The 19,292-nt window shown below is 41.4% G+C and overlaps 2 protein-coding genes across 5 annotated transcripts in view; one reads left to right on the top strand and one right to left on the bottom strand.

Annotated features, from left to right (window-relative positions):
- The first annotated feature begins 65 nt into the window (after window positions 1–65).
- LOC105704030 lies at window positions 66–14,439 on the top strand. Its single transcript, XM_012432873.2, has 15 exons — window positions 66–755; window positions 1,824–2,186; window positions 2,888–3,072; window positions 3,218–3,506; window positions 3,589–3,752; window positions 5,099–5,786; window positions 6,399–6,761; window positions 6,999–7,183; window positions 7,329–7,617; window positions 7,711–7,889; window positions 8,935–9,625; window positions 10,664–11,026; window positions 11,290–11,474; window positions 11,697–11,985; window positions 12,077–14,439. The coding sequence occupies exons 1-15, from the start codon at window positions 236–238 to the stop codon at window positions 12,253–12,255; spliced, it is 4,932 nt and encodes a 1,643-aa protein (XP_012288296.2). The 5' UTR covers window positions 66–235; the 3' UTR covers window positions 12,256–14,439.
- The window catches only part of LOC105704027, a 132,536-nt gene continuing 126,953 nt past the window's right edge, over window positions 13,710–19,292 (bottom strand). For all 4 annotated transcript variants that reach the window (XM_012432868.2, XM_012432867.2, XM_012432871.2 and 1 more), the window contains one exon: window positions 13,710–18,765. In XM_012432868.2, coding sequence (XP_012288291.1) covers window positions 17,047–18,765 — 1,719 coding nt within the window. In that variant the 3' untranslated portion in view covers window positions 13,710–17,046. The remainder of the gene's footprint in view (window positions 18,766–19,292) is intronic.

Here is a 19,292-nt window from a genome sequence, read left to right as displayed (position 1 = left end):
GTATATATCCACGCTAGAAGTGGGGAGAAATCGCGTAGAATCGCAAGTAACGGCGCCTGATAAATGGGAATAAATCTAGCACATCTAGGAGTCCGCGAGCGATGTCGAACGTACATTTTCCCTAATACTGTTCGAGTGTTCGGTAGTTCCGAAGACGTACCTAGGACTCAAAGTTTAATCAAATATATCTGGTGACTTCGGTTTTGAAGTTTGGCCCGTAGAAGAGGCTGCCAGAATGGCGGTGATCTCAAGTTATTGGGGCCTTGATGGGATCATTCTTCTCTTGGCCGCCATTGCCGCGGCGTACTTGTACATGACGAGGAAGTTCAACTACTGGAGGAAACGCGGCGTTCTGGAGGTCCCACCTTCCCCGTTCCTCGGGAATTATTCCGATTGTATCTTCATGAAGAAATCCCCAGGGGAGTTCCTCAAAGATCTCTACGACAGAGGAGAGGGGGCCGATTGTGTCGGGTTCTACATCTTTGACAAGCCCTTCCTGCTGATCAGGGACCCTGGACTCATCAAGAACATCCTTGTTAAGGACTTCAACTACTTCATAGACAGATATGCCGCCGCCAGGGAAGACGACAGACTTGGAGCTGCCAACCTCTTCATCCTTAAGAGCCCCGCCTGGAAAACCGTCAGGTCTAAGTTGTCTCCCATCTTCACTTCCGGGAAGCTGAAGAAGATGTTCGATTTGATGACTGACATCAGCGAGGACCTCCAAACCTATCTCGAGTCTTGCAATTTGGAAGGTACTTTAAACTTTCTCGAATTTCCTGCTTAATGGGACGTTTTGGAATTTTTGGTGGACTGGAAATGAATCTAAGATCGTAAATAGTACGCGCTGGATTAATTAAATTTAATATTTTCAAGATCTATTTTGAGGCGAGTTGCTGAGCTTTTCGGATCAATGTATATTAATTATGCGAGTAGCTTGTTTTCATTGATGCTTATTATTAGTAACTGGAAACTTATTCAAATTATGCATTATTTATGAATAATGTGCTTGGAGAGAGAGCTGGTGATTGCAACATGTTCAACTTGTTATGAAACATCGCAGATTTCATCGATATTATAGTTCATTATATGGACTGATTAGATAGAACATGATATATCTCAATAAAAAATGAAATTTAATCATTGAAAATACGGCAGCATCTGTTGTAGACTGAACATCGATAGTTACTAGTAGAGTTTTATGTTTTTAAAAGAGATTTTAATGATCTGGTAGAAAATTGATCGCCGCAAACATGTTCTCTTTTCAATCACGGAAATACATGGTGGCAGCCAAGCTAAAATATAGAGTGACACGACATATCATCATCATTAAACACACCTTTTACGTTGAATCAGGCGAGTCGAGTTTTTCGAGTTGTACGTGACAGGTACATTATCATAAATATACGATATAGAGAAAAAAAGCAATGAATTGAAATTTTCTAATTGCTGGTTCGATTGAAACGATGGAAAAACAAGAATCTGCGAAGAAACGCGTTATTATATACCAGTGGTTACTGAATTTCGGCAGCATGTTGATATACACTTTAATTCCCTGTTATCTACATAATGTGTTTAGAAAACAGCTGCAGTCACACATAGATTAATTGCGGAAAATTTGAAATACGTTCGTACCGTGTTATGCAAATGCGGACGATAACACGATGGACTTTCCGATGATAGGGAAATCATATATCTTAAACTATTTTTCTTTTTTCGGATTTTTAAAAGGTTTATAATTTACTCACATATCACGTCGTATCATTATTCATTTTTGAGAGAAACGAAATTTGAAAGAGGTACTAGAAGCACAATTTTTCCAGGGAATGGACAAGTTTTGGAAATGAAGGAGGTCTGCGCGAAGTTCACCACCGATATGATTGCCACTACTGCGTTCGGTCTAAGAGTAAATTCTTTGAACAATCCTGAGGCCGAATTTCGAAAATGGGGGAGACAGATGTTTCATTTCACTATTTTACGGGGATTGGAGTTGACGACGCTCTTTTTCGCCCCCAAATTGGCCGGACCGCTTCGTCTGTCGTTTTTTCCAAAAAAGACCGAGAAGTTCCTTAGATCCAGTCTCTGGGGAACCATAAACGAGCGAATCAAATCTGGAAATAAGAGAAACGACTTAATCGATCTACTGATAGAGCTGAAAAATAGCAAACAGGAAATCGAAGGTTTCCGTGAGTATTTTCTCCTATAACATAATCTATCTCGTGAATAATATTAAACACAAATTCCATATTAATTCCGAGAAAGAATTGACGGTAAGAAGAAATAGTTGACTTGCTTCAATAAACGTGAATAGTTAAAAATGGGCCAGCAAAGCATTTGTCCAGAAACAGTATTGTTGTATTGGAATAAAAAACCAATTACTTCACTGGAGTAACAGAAGTTCTTCTCACGGTTGCGATATTCTTTTCCACCGGCAACAAATTGTATATCACTCATTTTTCGAGTAGTGAGAACGATAATTTTTTACACGTTGCTCAAAATTCATTTGCTCATTTAGTAAGCCCTTAAAAAAAAAAGGAAAAAAAACTCTCCAATGGTTACATCTGCATTCGATATAATTGGAAATATTTTTGCTGTTGATGTGATTATTCCTGCAGTAAGTGCAAAACTTTATCGGCGTCTCTGTCCTTTGCTAAAAGTGCAGATGTATTCTTTTGTAGGGCAGTAATAATTCATAGAGCTGTATTCCATTATAACGCATAGCCATGGGTCCGTGAATTTTAATAATGATTCAACTGCGTCAATTCCTCCTTATCTTATCAACCACGCACTACACAAAAACCAAAGATGAGATCAATTGAGATTATCAAAAGTCTCCGATTATGTTTCCCAATGAGATGTTTACATCTGCTCTGTGCAATATTTCCAGAATTCGATGGGGATGATTTGGTAGCCCAAGCTGCAGTATTCTTTACAGCTGGTTTCGAAACGTCATCAACGGCAATTTCCTTTACTCTCTACGAACTGGCCTTGCAACCAGAGATCCAAAACCGGCTCAGAAAAGAAATCCACGAGGCTCTAGAAGAGAATAATGGAGAAATAACCTACGAAATGGTGGGATTTCATAAATTCAGTGAATACAGGAAAATCGGCAAGGAGCGCTAGCTTTTACCAAACAGTACTTAATTAAAGAAAATTAGTGATGCGAGTTTATGACCTCATATGCCTGTATATCTCCGAAAGACAATGATATTTCCAGGTGGTCAATCTTCCTTATCTGGACATGGTGGTTTCGGAAACTCTGAGGAAGTTCCCACCGTTACCACTTTTGGACAGAGTAACGGCTGCAGATTATAAAGTCCCGGACAGTAATGTGGTAATCGAGAAAGGTACACCGATTTTCATCCCTTTGCTGGGACTTCACTGGGATCCCGATAATTTTCCAAATCCCGAGCAATTCGATCCTGAAAGGTTTTCCGAAGAGAATAAGAAAGCGAGGAAGCCTTTCACCTACATGCCTTTCGGAGACGGACCCCGAAACTGCATTGGTAATAATTTTCTCATTTTTTAATATGGTTCTTGCTTCTTCGATATTGATAAGTTTATCTCGGGTTTCATATTTAATTACAGGTCTGCGGCTGGGCCTTTTACAAAGCAAACTGGGGTTGGTCAAGATATTATCCCAATATGAAGTCTCGGTCTGCGACAAAACACCAATTCCTCTCGTATTGAATCCTAAGGGATTAATCACTTCGACATTAGATGGATTATATGTAAATGTGCGGAAAATACCCGCTTAACATCTAGTGCCATCCTATCCTAAATAATCATCCAATAGAAGTGCCTTTAAACCGGGTGATCTGATATGATTTTTACATCTGCTCGATGCGCAATTTATATGTAACTATGTTATTAACTCAACGGAATGTAAATAGGAATTCATTTCTTAAGATGATCATTCCATACGAAAACTAAGATGGGGAATGCCAGGATGCGTCTGATGTTCAGCGAGCTGCATAACTTACTTTATTGATTGATATTCTTGTATATTAAAGAAACTAGATGGTCTGTTGTAATGACTTTTTAATCGTAGAGTATTCTATAAGCTCACTTAAAATTTATGACTTTTATAGTGGATCGGTATAACACCTTAGTTGGTGCGAGTTACTGGCGTGATATGTTTTTTTCGTCAATGAAACATGCTTTTCCTTACTTTTAATAAATATTTCAGATATCATTCTTTCAAACTGGTCCATGGGAGGTGTCTAGATTGTGACTCTTCCGTGACTTTGGTTGCAAAAACCAAAAAACTCGGATTCGCTTAATTTAGTGATAAGTTATTTCTGATGTGAATAAATCAGCTGGCAGTAATATAGTTTTGAAATGGTTGATGCATGAGATAGTTGATCAGATACTCACGCCGAATTGTTTGTATTCAAGTTATTGTATTCAAGGATTGCCATTTATGTCAAATTATAGCATGCCAGGAATTAAATCTTACACGTGTACATGTTTTTATTTAATACTCCTATATCGTTATTGACGTTTAATTTAGCTCAGTTCTTCCGTACACACGAAAATCATGTACATATAAATTGCACCGATGTTCATGAAATTTGGCATCGCATCGCACATAATGATGTCAAAGTAATCGACGTCATTTAAACCTCACAATCCTGTATTCTCTTAACCATTTATTTTGTCGATTGAGATATCAATTTCATTTAGTCCACCAATAACCTTAACGTTCATATTTCTCACAACTTAATCTATTATTAATTACACCTCGTTACTAACGAAGGTTCAATCGAGTTTCGATCTACCGCACATTTGAACCCTACACAAACGGACAAAAATTAAACGATTAAAATTAAATTTGAATCATCTCCTTATCTTCAATTCTCGTATTGTACACATTCTCATGTGTGTTCATGAATACCATACGAGGCGAACATTTCGACTCGGGGGCCAACTCGTACGGTTTAAATGTTACTTTTACTCCGATAAGCACGTGTAAGTCACAAGATAGGGATTACAGTGTAACGATAATTTATCGGCCATGACTTGCAGCATTCGTATTAACAACACACGCTGAAAGTGGGGGAAATTATGTAGAACCCCAAGTGCTTCATAAAAGTAGGCCAACCGAGCCATTCTCCAAGTACGCGGCTGCTGTCGACCGTGCATTTTCCGCGATCCTTGTTCGCGTGTTCGGCGGTATCACACACGTTTCCCGGGGCTCAAATTTTCATCCAAAAGATCTGGTGCCTTCGACTTTGAGGTCTGTCTCGTGGAAGAGGTTGCCAAGATGGCGGTGATTTCGAGTTACTGGGGCCTAGACGGGATAATCCTGTTCCTGGCCGCCATTGCTGCGGCATACTTGTACATGACGAGGAAGTTGAATTACTGGAAGAAACGCGGCGTTTTGGAAATCCCACCTTCCCCATTTGTCGGGAATTTTTCCGACTGTCTATTGATGAAGAAATGCCCAGGGGAGTTCCTGAAGGACCTGTACAACAAAGGGGAAGGGACCGATTTTATTGGGATTTATATTTTTCACAAGCCCTTCCTGCTGGTCAGGGATCCTGGCCTCATCAAGCACATCCTTGTTAAGGACTTCAACTATTTCGCAGACAGACACATATCTACCAGGGAAGGAGACAGACTCGGTGCTGCCAATCTGATCCTCCTGAAAAATCCCGCCTGGAAGACTGTCAGGTCCAAGTTGTCTCCTATCTTCACCTCCGGGAAGCTGAAGAAGATGTTCGAATTGATGACCGACATCAGCAAGGACCTCCAAATATATCTCGAGTCTTGCAATTTAGAAGGTAGGCGCACTTAGATCAAAGTGCACAGTTTCATCTCTAATGCCTAGCTAATTACCTGGCATATATGAGGGTTGAAAATAAAACGAAACATTTAGATAGCGGTGATATGGAAGGGGCGCTCAGAAGTTTAATCCACTTCGATAAAATAAAATTCATCTACGTTTCATTCTATATTTATCTACGTTTGATGGTAACGCCGTTTTGGATACTTAAGTGATAACGTAATCTGGGGCACCACATTACAGACATTAATATTTATGTTGAAGTCTGTCACACGTTGCGGTATGAATTATGCGAAATGAAGCGTTCCCCACAATTTTCTCACAATCATTCGCGAAAGTATTTTCTATACTTTCATTTTCGATTCTAATAAAAAGTGAGATTTCGTGAGTTTCAGGACCTACCTTAGAGCCTCCATACTTACGGGGTAGAATTTGAAACGAATCGCTGCATCCATTTCGGAGATATGTTGCACTGTCACTTGAACGTCATTTATTTCGCCGACCAAACGTTCCCTCTCCCTTTTATTTTTATTTATCTCCAAGGTACAAACACTCCGCATACTTACATATTATGCACACGATGCAGAGACTAAATTCATGATTTTTCCAGGCACAGGACAAGTCTTGGAAGTCAAGGAAATCTGCGCGAAGTTCGCTACGGATCTGATCGGCACAACTGCGTTCGGTCTCAGAGTGAACTCCCTGAACAATCCCGAGGCGGAATTTCGGAAATGGGGAAAGCAGGTCTTCAACTACAGTTTTAAACGGGGATTGGAAATGACGTTGCTCTTTTTCGCCCCCAAGCTGGCCGCGCCGCTTGGGCTGTCATTTTTCGAAAAAGACTCTTCGAAGTTCCTCAGATCCACTTTTTGGGGCACCATAAACGAGCGCATCAAGTCAGGAGGCAAACGAAACGACTTAATAGACCTTCTGGTAGAGTTGAAGAACAGTGAACAGGATATCGAGGGCTTCAGTAAGTATCTTATCTTATACCACACTCTATTTTGTAAATAAACCAATAATCTCGGCAATTGCATTCGATCAATCAACAATATGAGGCATGAACCAGTAATAATTTAGCTGCGTCACTTCTGCTTGATCTTAAGAAAAACCAGCTGAAAGGAAGCATGATAAGATTAAAATGCAAGAGAAACAAATTGAATTTAGATCTCCGATGAACTGTTATATCTACTGTCTATCATATTTACAGAATTCGATGGCGACGATTTGGTAGCCCAAGCCGCGATATTTTTTACCGCTGGTTTCGAGACGTCTTCAACGACGATGTCATTTTCTCTGTACGAATTGGCATTGCACCCAGAAATTCAAAATCGACTGAGAACAGAAATCCACGAGGCATTGGAACGGAATAACGGAGAAATGACATACGAAATGGTAGAATTTCATAAATTCAGAAAATACAAGAAACTCTGCCAAGAGAGCCAGATTTTATTAAAATGTGTTTAATTGCAGAAAATTAAGAATGTGAGCTGATGACCTCGTGTGTATGTATTTTTCAGAAAAATAACGACATTTTCAGGTGACCGGTCTTCCTTATCTAGACATGGTTATTTCGGAAACCTTGAGGAAGTACCCTCCGTTGGCAATTTTGGACAGAATGGCGATAGCTGATTACAAAATCCCGGACAGTAATTTGGTAATCGAGAAAGGAACGCCAATTTTCATCTCATTGCTGGGACTTCACTGGGATCCCGAATATTTTCCAAATCCCGAACGATTCGATCCTGAAAGGTTTTCCGAAGAGAATAAAAAAGCGAGGAAGTCTTTCACCTACATGCCTTTCGGTGATGGACCCCGCAACTGCATTGGTAAAAATTCTTCCCTTTTTTTATATAACGTTTTTTTCTCTGATAATACAAATTCAGGAACTCTCTTATCCGGATCATTATATTTGATTGTAGGTCTTCGGCTGGGACTTTTGCAAACCAAACTGGGCCTAGTTAAAATGTTATCCGAATACGAAGTCTCTGTCTGCGACGAAACGCCCATCCCCCTCAAACTGAACCCTAAGGGATTTTTGATAACATCGTTGGACGGATTATATATAAATGTGCGTAAAATAATCACCAAGGCTGACGAATGATTGCGAGGGCAAATCATTTTCCAATATATGGCTCTTTAAATCAGTGTTTGATAGAATTTAGGTACCTGCTCAGGCATGGCTGGATGTATAGTAGACGTATTATACTCGTATATCAATTTCTAGTGAATTAATGTAAGATATATATATATATATATATATATACTATGTTGGAATTATAAACCTGAAGATTGAGGTTTATAAATGAAACAAAAACCAATCTATGTTTAATGTGTATAGAGAGAGAGAGAGAGTCTGGCCCATGTTTAGTGGAGGGTTTTCAGAAACGATAAGAACCGTTGTTTGGATTAAGAGGCGACGCAGAGTCGCACCTCCACAAAGAGGGTCCAGAGAAAGAATTTAGTCATCACTGGTGCTGACCGAGATCAGCAGTTGCCCTTTTGTAGTTAGTTCGCTAGAGTGATTGGAGAAGCAAAGATGGGTCCTCTGAGCGTTATAGAAAGAATAAAGTCTTTGTTAAATTAAATACAATAAAGTGTATTATTCTCAAATCCCATTTCCAATATACTATGAACGCTATTTTAGATATACCCAAAATTTAGATGACCTGATATTAAAGATTGTATACACGTATCGTAGACGCCTACAGATTTCATAGATAACTAATCTACGTCATAGATATTCATTCTCAGTGTTCATTTTTCTCATTACAACTTAATCTATTTTTAATTACACCTCATTACTAACGAAGGTTCAATCGAGTTTCGATCTACCGCACATTTGAACCCTACACAAGCGGACAAAAATTAAATGATTAAAATTAAATTTGAATCATCTCCCTATCTTAAATTCTCGTATTATACATATTCTCACGTGTGTTCATGAATACCATACGGGGCGAACATTTCGACTCGGGGGCCAACTCGTTTGGTTTAAGTGTTACTTTTCCCTCGATAAGCACGTGTAAGTCACAAGATAGAGATTACATTGTAACGATAATATATCGGTCATGACTTGCAGCATTCGTGTTAACACCCGCTAAAAGTGGGGGAAATTATGTAGAACCCCAAGTGCTTCATAAAAGTGGGCCAACCGAGCCATTCTCCAAGTACGCGGCTGCAGTCGACCGTGCATTTTCCGCGATCCTTGTTCGCGTGTTCGGCGGTATCACACACGTTTCTCGGGACTCAAATTTTCATCCAAAAGATCTGGTGCCTTTGATCTTGAGATCTGTCTCGTGGAAGAGATTGCGAACATGGCGGTGATCTCGAATTACTGGGGCCTCGACGGGATAATCCTGTTCCTGGCCGCCTTTGTTGCGGCGTACTTGTACATGACGAGGAAGTTCAATTACTGGAAGAAACGTGGCGTTTTCGAGGTCTCGCCTTCCCCATTTTTCGGGAATTTTTTCAACTGTCTCTTCATGAAGAAATCCCCAGGGGAGTTCCTTAAGGACCTGTATGAGAAAGGGGAAGGGACCGATTATGTTGGGTTTTATATTTTTGACAAACCCTCCCTGCTGCTCAGGGATCCTGGGCTCATCAAGCACGTTCTTATTAAGGACTTCAATTACTTCGTGGACAGGTATGCCGCCACCGGAGAAGATGATGTCCTAGGATTTGCGAATCTCTTCATGCTGAAGAACCCCGCCTGGAAGACCGTCAGGACCAAGTTGACCCCGATGTTCTCTTCCGGGAGGTTGAAGAGGACGTTCGACCTGATGACCGAGGTCAGCATCAACCTCCAAACGTACCTCGATTCTTGCAACTTGGAAGGTAACACAAATTTTCTTCAATTACTTGCCGAATGGGGCATTCTGAATTGTTGGTTGATTGAACATTAGTTTAACATTACATATAGTTTACGTCGTATTCATTCAATCTACTAATTTCAAGGTAAACGTTTACACTAATTTCTGAGTTTGCGAATTGATGTCCATGATGTTTTTTATCGAAGTAGCCTGATCTCTTGGGAATTTATTTATTAAGGCTATGGTAACCGTGAATCGGCCACCTTGAATTATGACGTATGAGACAAGGAAATCGCATGAAATTGTCCTTTGTTATATTCTTTCGGGCTATCTATTTTTGCATCAAGTTCACCAAAATAATCAGCGGATATGCAAAATGTGTCGAAGGGCCCGTCTTCAGGATGATGTGTCTATCTTGTGATCATTACCCGGCATTGTCATTGGCAATGATAGGTCGATTTTAAAAAAAAAAGGTACCTCGTTTCCTAATTCATAATCCGTCTACGTGAATATCTAGTTTATTCCAGTTTTAATTTCTGTTGGAAAATGTCATTCGTTTGGAAAAATACCTGCTGGGAATTGTATGCAATTTTCTCGCCGCTGCCATAATCATAGAGATTGTGATGTCTGCGGATTATGATAATAATGTGCAAATTAATGAAGGCCATCATCTATGTTCTCAGAATTCCAGCTCAGTATTAATGCTAAGTGCACGTTACAAAGTCGATAGGGAAATTAGCTCGTAATAAATCAGAATGGTTATTGACAACAATTTACATGCGATCAACAAATACGTTGCAATACTTGACGTCGTCTTTACAGGCGGTCTGAGCTGATATAGTTTTCAACAATAGTTACAACTACACACCGATTTACCGTAGAAACATTACAAGACATTCGTATCGTGTTGTGGAAATACAGACGACGGTGCAATGTTCTGATTTAGATGATCGAGAAATTCGATCTTACTTCATATTAAAGAAGATTAATAATTCACTAATATGCGATGTCATACCGTATCGATGTTCAATTATAATAGGTACTAAATTCATAATTTTTTTAGGTAAAGGCCAAGTTTTGGAACTCAAGGAAATCTGCGCAAAGTTCACCACGGATCTGATCGGCACAACTGCGTTCGGTCTCAGAGTGAACTCTCTGAACAACCCTCATGCCGAATTTCGAAAATGGGGGAAACGAGTTTTCGATTTCAATTTTAAACGGGGGTTGGAGTTCACCTGTATCTTTTTAGTCCCTGAGCTGGCAAAGATGTTTCGCGCATCAGTTTTCGAAAAGAACACCTCGAAGTTCCTCCAAGCGACATTTTGGAGCACAATAAACGAACGCATCAAGTCCGGTAATAAAAGAAACGACCTAATTGATCTTCTGGTAGACCTGAAACACAGTGGCCAGGAAGTCGAGGGTTTCAGTAAGTATTGCATTTTATGCCGCAATCCATTTCCTAAACGAAACAGAAACACTCGTAGATAATGATTTCGGCAGATGGGTTAGTTCAAACAACGGAAATGAACATTGAAATTTGCAGGTAGTAATTTAACTGTGTAAATACGGTTTCATCTTAACCAGAGCGAAATAGACAGAAACACGCGATAAGACTGAATTGGGATGTAATGAAGAATCGGATTTTATTCCCCGATGAGCTTTTATCTTTGCACTGTGCGCTATTTTCAGAATTCGATGGCGATAATTTGGTGGCCCAGTCTGCGATATTTTTCACTGCTGGTTTCGAAACGTCTTCATCGACAATATCGTTTACTCTTTACGAACTGACTTTGCACCCAGAAATACAAAGCCGACTCAGGAATGAAATCCTCGAGGCTATGGAAAATAATAACGGAGAAATAACATATGAAATGGTACAATTTCATAAATTCAGGAAGTACAATGAAATCGCCGTATTTTAATTATAATTAATATATTGGGTTGTCGGAAACGTCACGACGCATTTCTTCTGTCCCACCTGTTACGAAAATACGTCGTGACTTTTTCGACAATCTAACATATAGATGAATTAACGATGTGACTTTATGACCTCGTTACATATCTGCGTTTTTTTGGGAAAGATATGATCTTTTCAGGTGACTGGTCTTCGTTATCTGGACATGGTTGTTTCGGAAACCCTGAGGAAGTACCCACCGCTACCAATTTTGGATAGAATAGCGGTCGCTGATTACAAAGTGCCGGACAGTAATTTGGTAATCGAGAAAGGGACACCGATTTTCATCTCACTCCTGGGACTTCAGGAGGATCCCCAGTACTTCCCAAATCCCGAGGAATACGATCCCGAAAGATTTTCCGAGGAGAATAAAAAAGCCATGAAGTCTTGCACCTATTTGCCCTTCGGCGACGGATCACACAGCTGCATCGGTAAAAATCTTCTCCTTTTTTAAACACTTATTGCGTTTTGATAGTCTACAGTCAGGCTCTGTCTTATCCGGATCTTCATATTTAATCCTAGGTCTTCGGCTGGGGCTTTTACAATCCAAACTGGGCTTAATCAGTATATTATCCAAATACGAAATCTCTGTCTGCGACGAAACATCAATCCCTCTCAAAATGAACCCTAAGGGATTAATGTTGTCCTCAGTGACCGGGATATATGCAAATGTGCGCAGAATAAAGACCGACACTAACTGATAACATCGAGTGCAGGACGAGCGTAAAGGATTATCCAATGAGAGGTCCTTTATTTAGTGGAATTTTTTTCGTAGAATTTTTATACCCGTTCGAATTGTTCGAAATAGACTTTTTATGTTCCAATGCTGTCAATTAAACGGAATATGAAGAGATATTTCATTCCTCTGCGTGCACTTGCCATGAAACAAATTAAGATGGCGGAGTACCAAGGTGACTCAAAGTTGAGCGAGCCACGTTTTCGCATAACTTACTTTATTCGCTGATATTTTCATTTACAAAAGAAACTAGAGGGTCGACCATAGCTACTTTTGACGGTACAGTAGACCATGGTCTCGCTTAAAATTAATGTCCTCTACAGTGCACTAGTACAACACCTTGGAATCGAACGGATACAGTTGGTACAGGTTCGGCCTCGATGCTGGCGTCTTACATTTCCTTTTTCTACTTAAAGAAGTGCTTCTCCTTTCTCAGAATAAATACTTTAGATATCTTTCTTTTAGACTGGTCCGTGGGATATTTTTGGACTGCGACTCCTCCATGGCTTTAGATCCAAAAAACCGAGAAATTCGGATTCGCAGCTTCACTTTTACTCTTCTGTCAGTCTCATATGTGTCGATATGTGGGTCTCAAATTTGTTCAAAAAAATCCCCAGACGGGACGAACAGTGAGTTTAATAAATTGTTTAAAAAAAATTCCCTACTTGTACGAAGATTCTCAAATTTCCAAATGTGCCAAATACCGGAAGAATGTATTAAGCCTTAACTTGCCAGCGTATCTTTCACGGGCAGTTTTATCTTCCACTGTAATGAATATTTCTCAGCGGATTAGATATCTTGTTTAGACGGAAATTTTCTTAACTATTTCATGCAAGGCTACAAGATTAGTATAAAAGTGTCGATCAATGAGAAGCCACTTTAACGATATTCGTGATATATTAGATACTCTGCCAAGTTAAATATGTCAAGGGTGTCCCTAAGGAATTAAATGTTTAAAAATGTTAATAATTTAATCATAGCCGCCAGCACCGACCACCGAGTTCTTTATACTTCTCTTTAGGCGCTTACAATTCCCACAGACTCTTACGATTATGTATCTTACAGTAATTAGTTCTAAGTATCGTCACTCGCCCGCGAGCAAATAGCTGATTATTTTTTTTTGTTTCTTTAATTATTCTCAAGTAACACTTATGCGCGCGGAGACGTCCACTCGCATGAATGTTCAATTATTTCCTCCCCGACAGGTCATCTCAATGGTCTTATGATCTAGCTAAGCTAACGAGGATCGATTCGCGAGATCGAACGATTTTTTGGAGACGTTTTTACGGAAAAGGAAATGCGGAGGGAGATCTTGCGGAAGTCGAGCACGAGACGGCTGGTGTAGTCGATATTTATTTATACAACTTGACAATATCGATCGCTCCGAAAAATATCATACTAGTCGTCTCGATAATTGACCGATGTGTGATAACAATTATCTCTCGTGTGAATAAATAACTAATCAATTGACAGTCATACGGTGCTGAAACGGTTGACATACGAGATAGTTGGCCCACCATTGCGACGATTAGGCCAATTCGTCGGCTTTTCTTTTCGAAACTCACGCCGAATTGTTTATGCTTACATTATGTAGTTGGAAAGTGCCAATTATGTAAGATCATAGCATACCAGGAGTTACAAGTTACTATATCCATTTTATTTAGTACTCGTATATCGTCGATGACCTATCATTTTGTCCGAATAAACATCGCTTCGAGTGTGATGCTAAATGGTCATTGTTAGTCATACAATTTAATCAGGACACTGTACGGAATAAATTTTTACTTTTTGTTCATTGTCCAATGCATTGTTTAAAGATATGCATAAGTTACGATGTTCGTCGAGGAATGTCGGGTGAGTTTCGAAAGAAAAAAGAATGGTATTTCAATTCCAGCGCTCTTACACGGGACGATAGATTAGAAGGAGTAATAAATAAATAATAGAGTTCAGGCACAAGGTAGTATTTAACAATAGTTCGATGCCGAGTGTCGGCGTTCAAAATGTTCCTGACGAGAGAAAACCGGAAAGAGGAGGATAATACCCAACGATGGACATGAGTAATGATGGACAAACCCGCGCAATGAAATATTGTTATTACAGGACCGAGTAATTAAACTAAGAAGTAATAAACACCCATCTCATTAAACAATTTACAAACTTCGCAAAACCCGACAATTTATTAACGGTGATTTTACTTGCTTAATAAGTCTTTCGGTATTACCGCCTCGTTTCAGGTCTAGGTGACAGTTTTGATTTTTATCGAACCCCTTATCAATTGTCAAGAAAGTAAAATCTGCTCGGACAGATATTCAAGACTGAATAGAAATCTTTCAGGCAGTAGAGATCAATGGTGCCAAAGACGATAAATGCCCGGGAATTTATTGTATCAACAGAGAGAAGAATTTACGATTTAAGAAAGGAAATAGATCGCCAGGTAAAAGCAGAAGTGTGTCCAAAAAATCATCTTATCTTGTAAAATGGACACGAAGAGGTTGATCGGGGAAGAACAGGGTCCGTAGAATTGTTGGGACCGCGACCATAACGTAAGACTAGAGTTCAACAATACATGCGGTTTAGTCGCCGTATAGTCATATTTGCCATGTAGTCATTGGAGTATAAAAATATAAACATCTAAAAAAAAAAAAACGAAAGTGCGATACCATAGAGAAACTGATCGTGGAAAGGTCGAATGTGACGATTATCACTGTGATCGTTACAGTTCGGCGAGGGTTAGGGTCCTCAGTGTCTACAGACAAAAGGTAAGACCTTTTGATAGATGCAACGCGTTGAAGTTCTCAGTCAATCAATCAACTACGAATTTTATACGTATTCAGTTTGGGCGAGATTGGCGCGACGTAGTCGCTGGAAAATGAGCCTTACGTCTCCTCACCTAAACTCAAGTCAAGTATTTAATCATAGGCTGACATCTTTAACGGCAATGTCTGATAAAATTCTGAGAGTGAACATCGCGAGATCGTATGGCGTCTCTCATAAAAAGGCAGCGACTTGCATAGAGATGATTTTACAAAAGTGGAGCAGTTTCGTGGCACTCTTAGAAACTCCTAAGTTCTGTCTGTAGTCACTGACGTTAGATTAGCCGTATTGAATGCCTTCAAACGAAGATCAGCCATCTCTACTGGGGAATGGTGGACCAAGATGCGTGGTCGTTTATCATCGAAGGAACTGAAGTCTCATTTTGATCTGAAGAGATTCAATACAGCGGGTCCGGTGCCGTGCACGGAAATCGGATTCGCATCCGGGAAAACAATCGCCCGGCACTTGCAGACATTTTCCGATACCTCCGCGGGAACTTCGGCAACATTCAGGACAGTTACGACTTTTTGAATTTAATCATTATGGCGACTATAACTACCTAACAATCTACTCGTATCCGCCTATCTGTTCGTCTACCTAACAATCTATCTTTAGATCCGTGTGTGCAGGTATGTGGGTGTATATATATGTACCAGTGAGTGGATCTGGATGCGCATGTATATATACGATGTATATACTCCATACGTATATGTATATATATACATAACGAACAACATTAATGATTACTCGTTAAGCTACGCGTTCGGTTAGACAATAAATAAAATAGTCTAGGGCCTTATAGTACTCTTAGTCTGGGATATCGAGCAGCCGTGGAATTGTATTGGCACCGCCCCTGATTGGCCCATTCCTCGAAGCCTTCAGACATTAACAGAATGGAAAAAGGACCTTCTTTGAACTTTCTTTGGACTCCTTCAGGAGGTCTTCAAGGTTACCCTTACAATGGATAGCCGGCATTCTTCCGCTCCTTCGGGAATGGCAATCCGTTCCCGAAGTTGTGCCCTTGGCAAAAGTGCTTCTTAAAGGTACTCTTTTGCAAGTAACGATGACGATTCTAAACACATCCGATGGTTGCCAATATATAAAAACGGTTGGAACTAATGAAGATGAATTCATACATTTGAATGGTACGACGAAGGTACCAACACAATGTTGAATAGATGCTCGTTAGAATTAAATTGCGTGGATTATACTGAACAAACGAGCATTGACAAGAAGAGGTTTCTCAAAGGAAGAGTCTTTCGTCAAATTAGATTATTTCTATAGAGAGACCAGAGCATGTTGAGGTCTTCATCAATTAGAATATTGAGCGTTTTCATCGACATCGAGGTCACCAAGCCTCTTCAGTAATCCAAAATGGCGAACTTTAACATCTTATCGGCATTATTGTGAACGTGAGTGAGTGTTCTACCTCAATCAGGATTTTAGAACTCCCCTCATTTGTTATTTATTCAGCTCAGATCACATCAATACCTCGGATGGCCGGCATCCAGCTCGTCTATCCTTGAAGAAAGCCAACCACGTTCAAATTTTCACCCCGGAACATTTTTCAGGGTATCATCCGAGTGTTCAGGTTCTTCATTCGGTTCATCGTCATCGTCATCTCAAGAGTGCTCTTAATATCCTCGACGCCTCCTCGGGAGTAAAGAGAAGGTCGACTTCATCCAGACTCTTTGGATTCTCTTCTGCTTTCCATCGTGTTTCCTCCGGCGCTGCAGAAGGAAGAGCAATCTTCCTCTCGCTTCTTGTATGCCACGGGATCTTCAGCGTCCTCTTCGCCATCGTCGCATAGAACGTCCGGCATCCTGGTGTTTCGACTTCGACGAGGTCCACCTCAGCTGGCGGCCTATTCGAAGAACCGTCCAGGTTCTCCACGGAGCAGCGTGCATTTTCCTCTCTTCAGGATCGATCCGGACAATCGGCCTCACTTCGGTTCCTCGAGATTAGGCGACTGCGAGCAATGCGGCGACGAGGGAGTCTCGCTGGCTTGCCTTTTTGGTCTGAAGCTAGCTGTTAGAGAGGATATCCATCCACCCGGGGACTGGGGCTCGTGCAAAGATCCACTATTGCTCCGAGCCCCCGAGTCCATGCTCATCCCAGACTTGAACCTGGAGAACAAGCCAGCAGAAGTCTTCTTCGACGTCCCCGGGGAGGAAAACGCCACGGGCTTCTTTCCGATCAAGGACTCCTTATAGAGCATCGAATCCAAACTCCCCGTGTGCTGGAGCTCCTCGGTCTTCTTGTCGTCTAGGGATCCTAGCAAAGGAGGCTCGTTTTGTTTAGTGATCTTAGAAATATCCTCCATGCTCGCGGAACTTCTCCTGATCTCTACCTTACCGATGTCCTTGCCGATCATCGTCGTGCTGCTGCTAGGGTCCACGACGATTTCCGGCTTCGACCTTAAATCTATCTCCTTGAAGTTCATCCCTTTAGGTTCCCTCAGGCTTAGATTCTTCGCTATAGGGCTAGTTTTACCTTCAGGGTTCGAGAAGTTCCTCCTGTGTTTGGCGACTATCGCCTCCTGGGAGTCCACTGCTGGTAGCGCTTCCAAGGACACCGAGGGCCTCTTCTCCTTGGCGAACACCGTTCTCCAGCTCTTGTTCTTCCCGTCCTGAGACTTCTTCGCCTTCGGCAGGGTCATGGCCCGCACGGTCGTCACCTCCGTTTTCACATCGTTCTCTTTGTTACTTTTCGCTAGGTTACACTTTTTACAGATTGACGGAGTATGCTTCGACGAAGTGCTGGTTATCGAGTTGCTCTTGTTCAGCGTCTTCGAGTTCGGGTGTTTGGTTTGTTTTGGGACTGGGGGCTCCTTGGAATCGAAGCTAATACTTAAGCGGTCTGTGAAGTTCCGAAGTCTGGTCAGCAGCGACTTACCGTGGTTATTAGCGGTGCTCTTGTCTCTGGAGTCGTCGCAACAGCAACGCACCCCTTCTCTGATGGAGTCCTTCCTGGAGTTCTTCATGTCCTCCTCGATGCTTATTATAGACGCTTTCTTCCCGCCCAAAACGTCCACCGGAACCGCATTGCCATTGCCTTCGGGCCTCTCGTCCGAAATCCTTGCTTCCACGAAGACTACCTCGTCCTTTTCCAGCTCCTCCAGGATCCTGGGCTCGTCTGCTGATCTGGCGCTCACCGGAGAACTCATGTCGCTGCTGAAGTGCTCCCCCCGACTTTTCCTCCTCTCTCGTTCATGCTCCCTGATTTCCCTGATCAAATCATGAGTGTAGTAGTCCAAGGTGGTCTTTTCTCGGCTGCCTTTCCGACTTCCAGGATGACTCTTCCTGCCAGCGAGGTTCCCCTCGGTGGAGATCTTGAACTTCAACGTCTTCTCGCTGATCTCGACTTCCGTCGCCGTTTCCGGATCCGAAGAGTCGATGTTTTCCATCTCCTCGATCGTCAGGTTTTCCCCTTCGTCATCCATCGAACGCGACCTGGAATGCTGCGTCCCTGCTGACTTTTTGGAACGAACGCTCTGCGAAGAGGCCGACTTCACGACTGGCTGTCCGTTCCCAGGAGTCGAGCAGTGCGAGGACTCTCCCAGGTCCACCAGGCTCTTCCTGTGGTGACGTTCATCCTTAGCTGCCTCGTTCAAGCGACGGTAGTACTCCAAGGCTTCTCTGACTGGCTTCACTATCAGATTCTGAAAGTGCAAGACCTTAGGTTCGTATTTCTCCGAGGCGAAGTCGGTAACAAAGCTGCCAAGCGACGAGCTCGTAACTACCCCTCGTTCTACTCATATCAACCCGATTTTCTCATCTCCAGGACAAAATCTGGAAAAACGACCCCTACAAAAGTTGTTCAGTACGAAGAGACAAACAACTTTTGTTTAAAGTACTTTCACGTATTATTTATCAGTGACGCAGAAAATACTCCCAGTCGCGAGCTCCTCCCTCGTCATGACAGACGTCTTAAGGAGATACGAAAGCGGCATCTGAGGAATCAATTGTCTATAAAATTATTCTCTGAACTAGGTGGACCGAATCGTTTGAAATTTTAATATGGAGGTCCTAAGGAACGTCCCAACGCTCATGGAATTTAATTTTCCTAAATTTGTTTATAAACAGTTTTTACATTTTGCATAGAAAATGAGATTTCATGAGGATTAGGGCTTTCCTTAGGGCCTTCATATTCACGCGGTAAAGTTTCAAACAATGCGGTACAATCGGT

This window comes from Orussus abietinus, unplaced genomic scaffold, assembly GCF_000612105.2.
Source record: "Orussus abietinus isolate OABI.00-Male unplaced genomic scaffold, Oabi_2.0 scaffold7, whole genome shotgun sequence".
NCBI classification, from domain to species: Eukaryota; Metazoa; Arthropoda; class Insecta; order Hymenoptera; family Orussidae; genus Orussus; species Orussus abietinus.
This window is presented reverse-complemented; position numbering and strand designations above follow the sequence as displayed.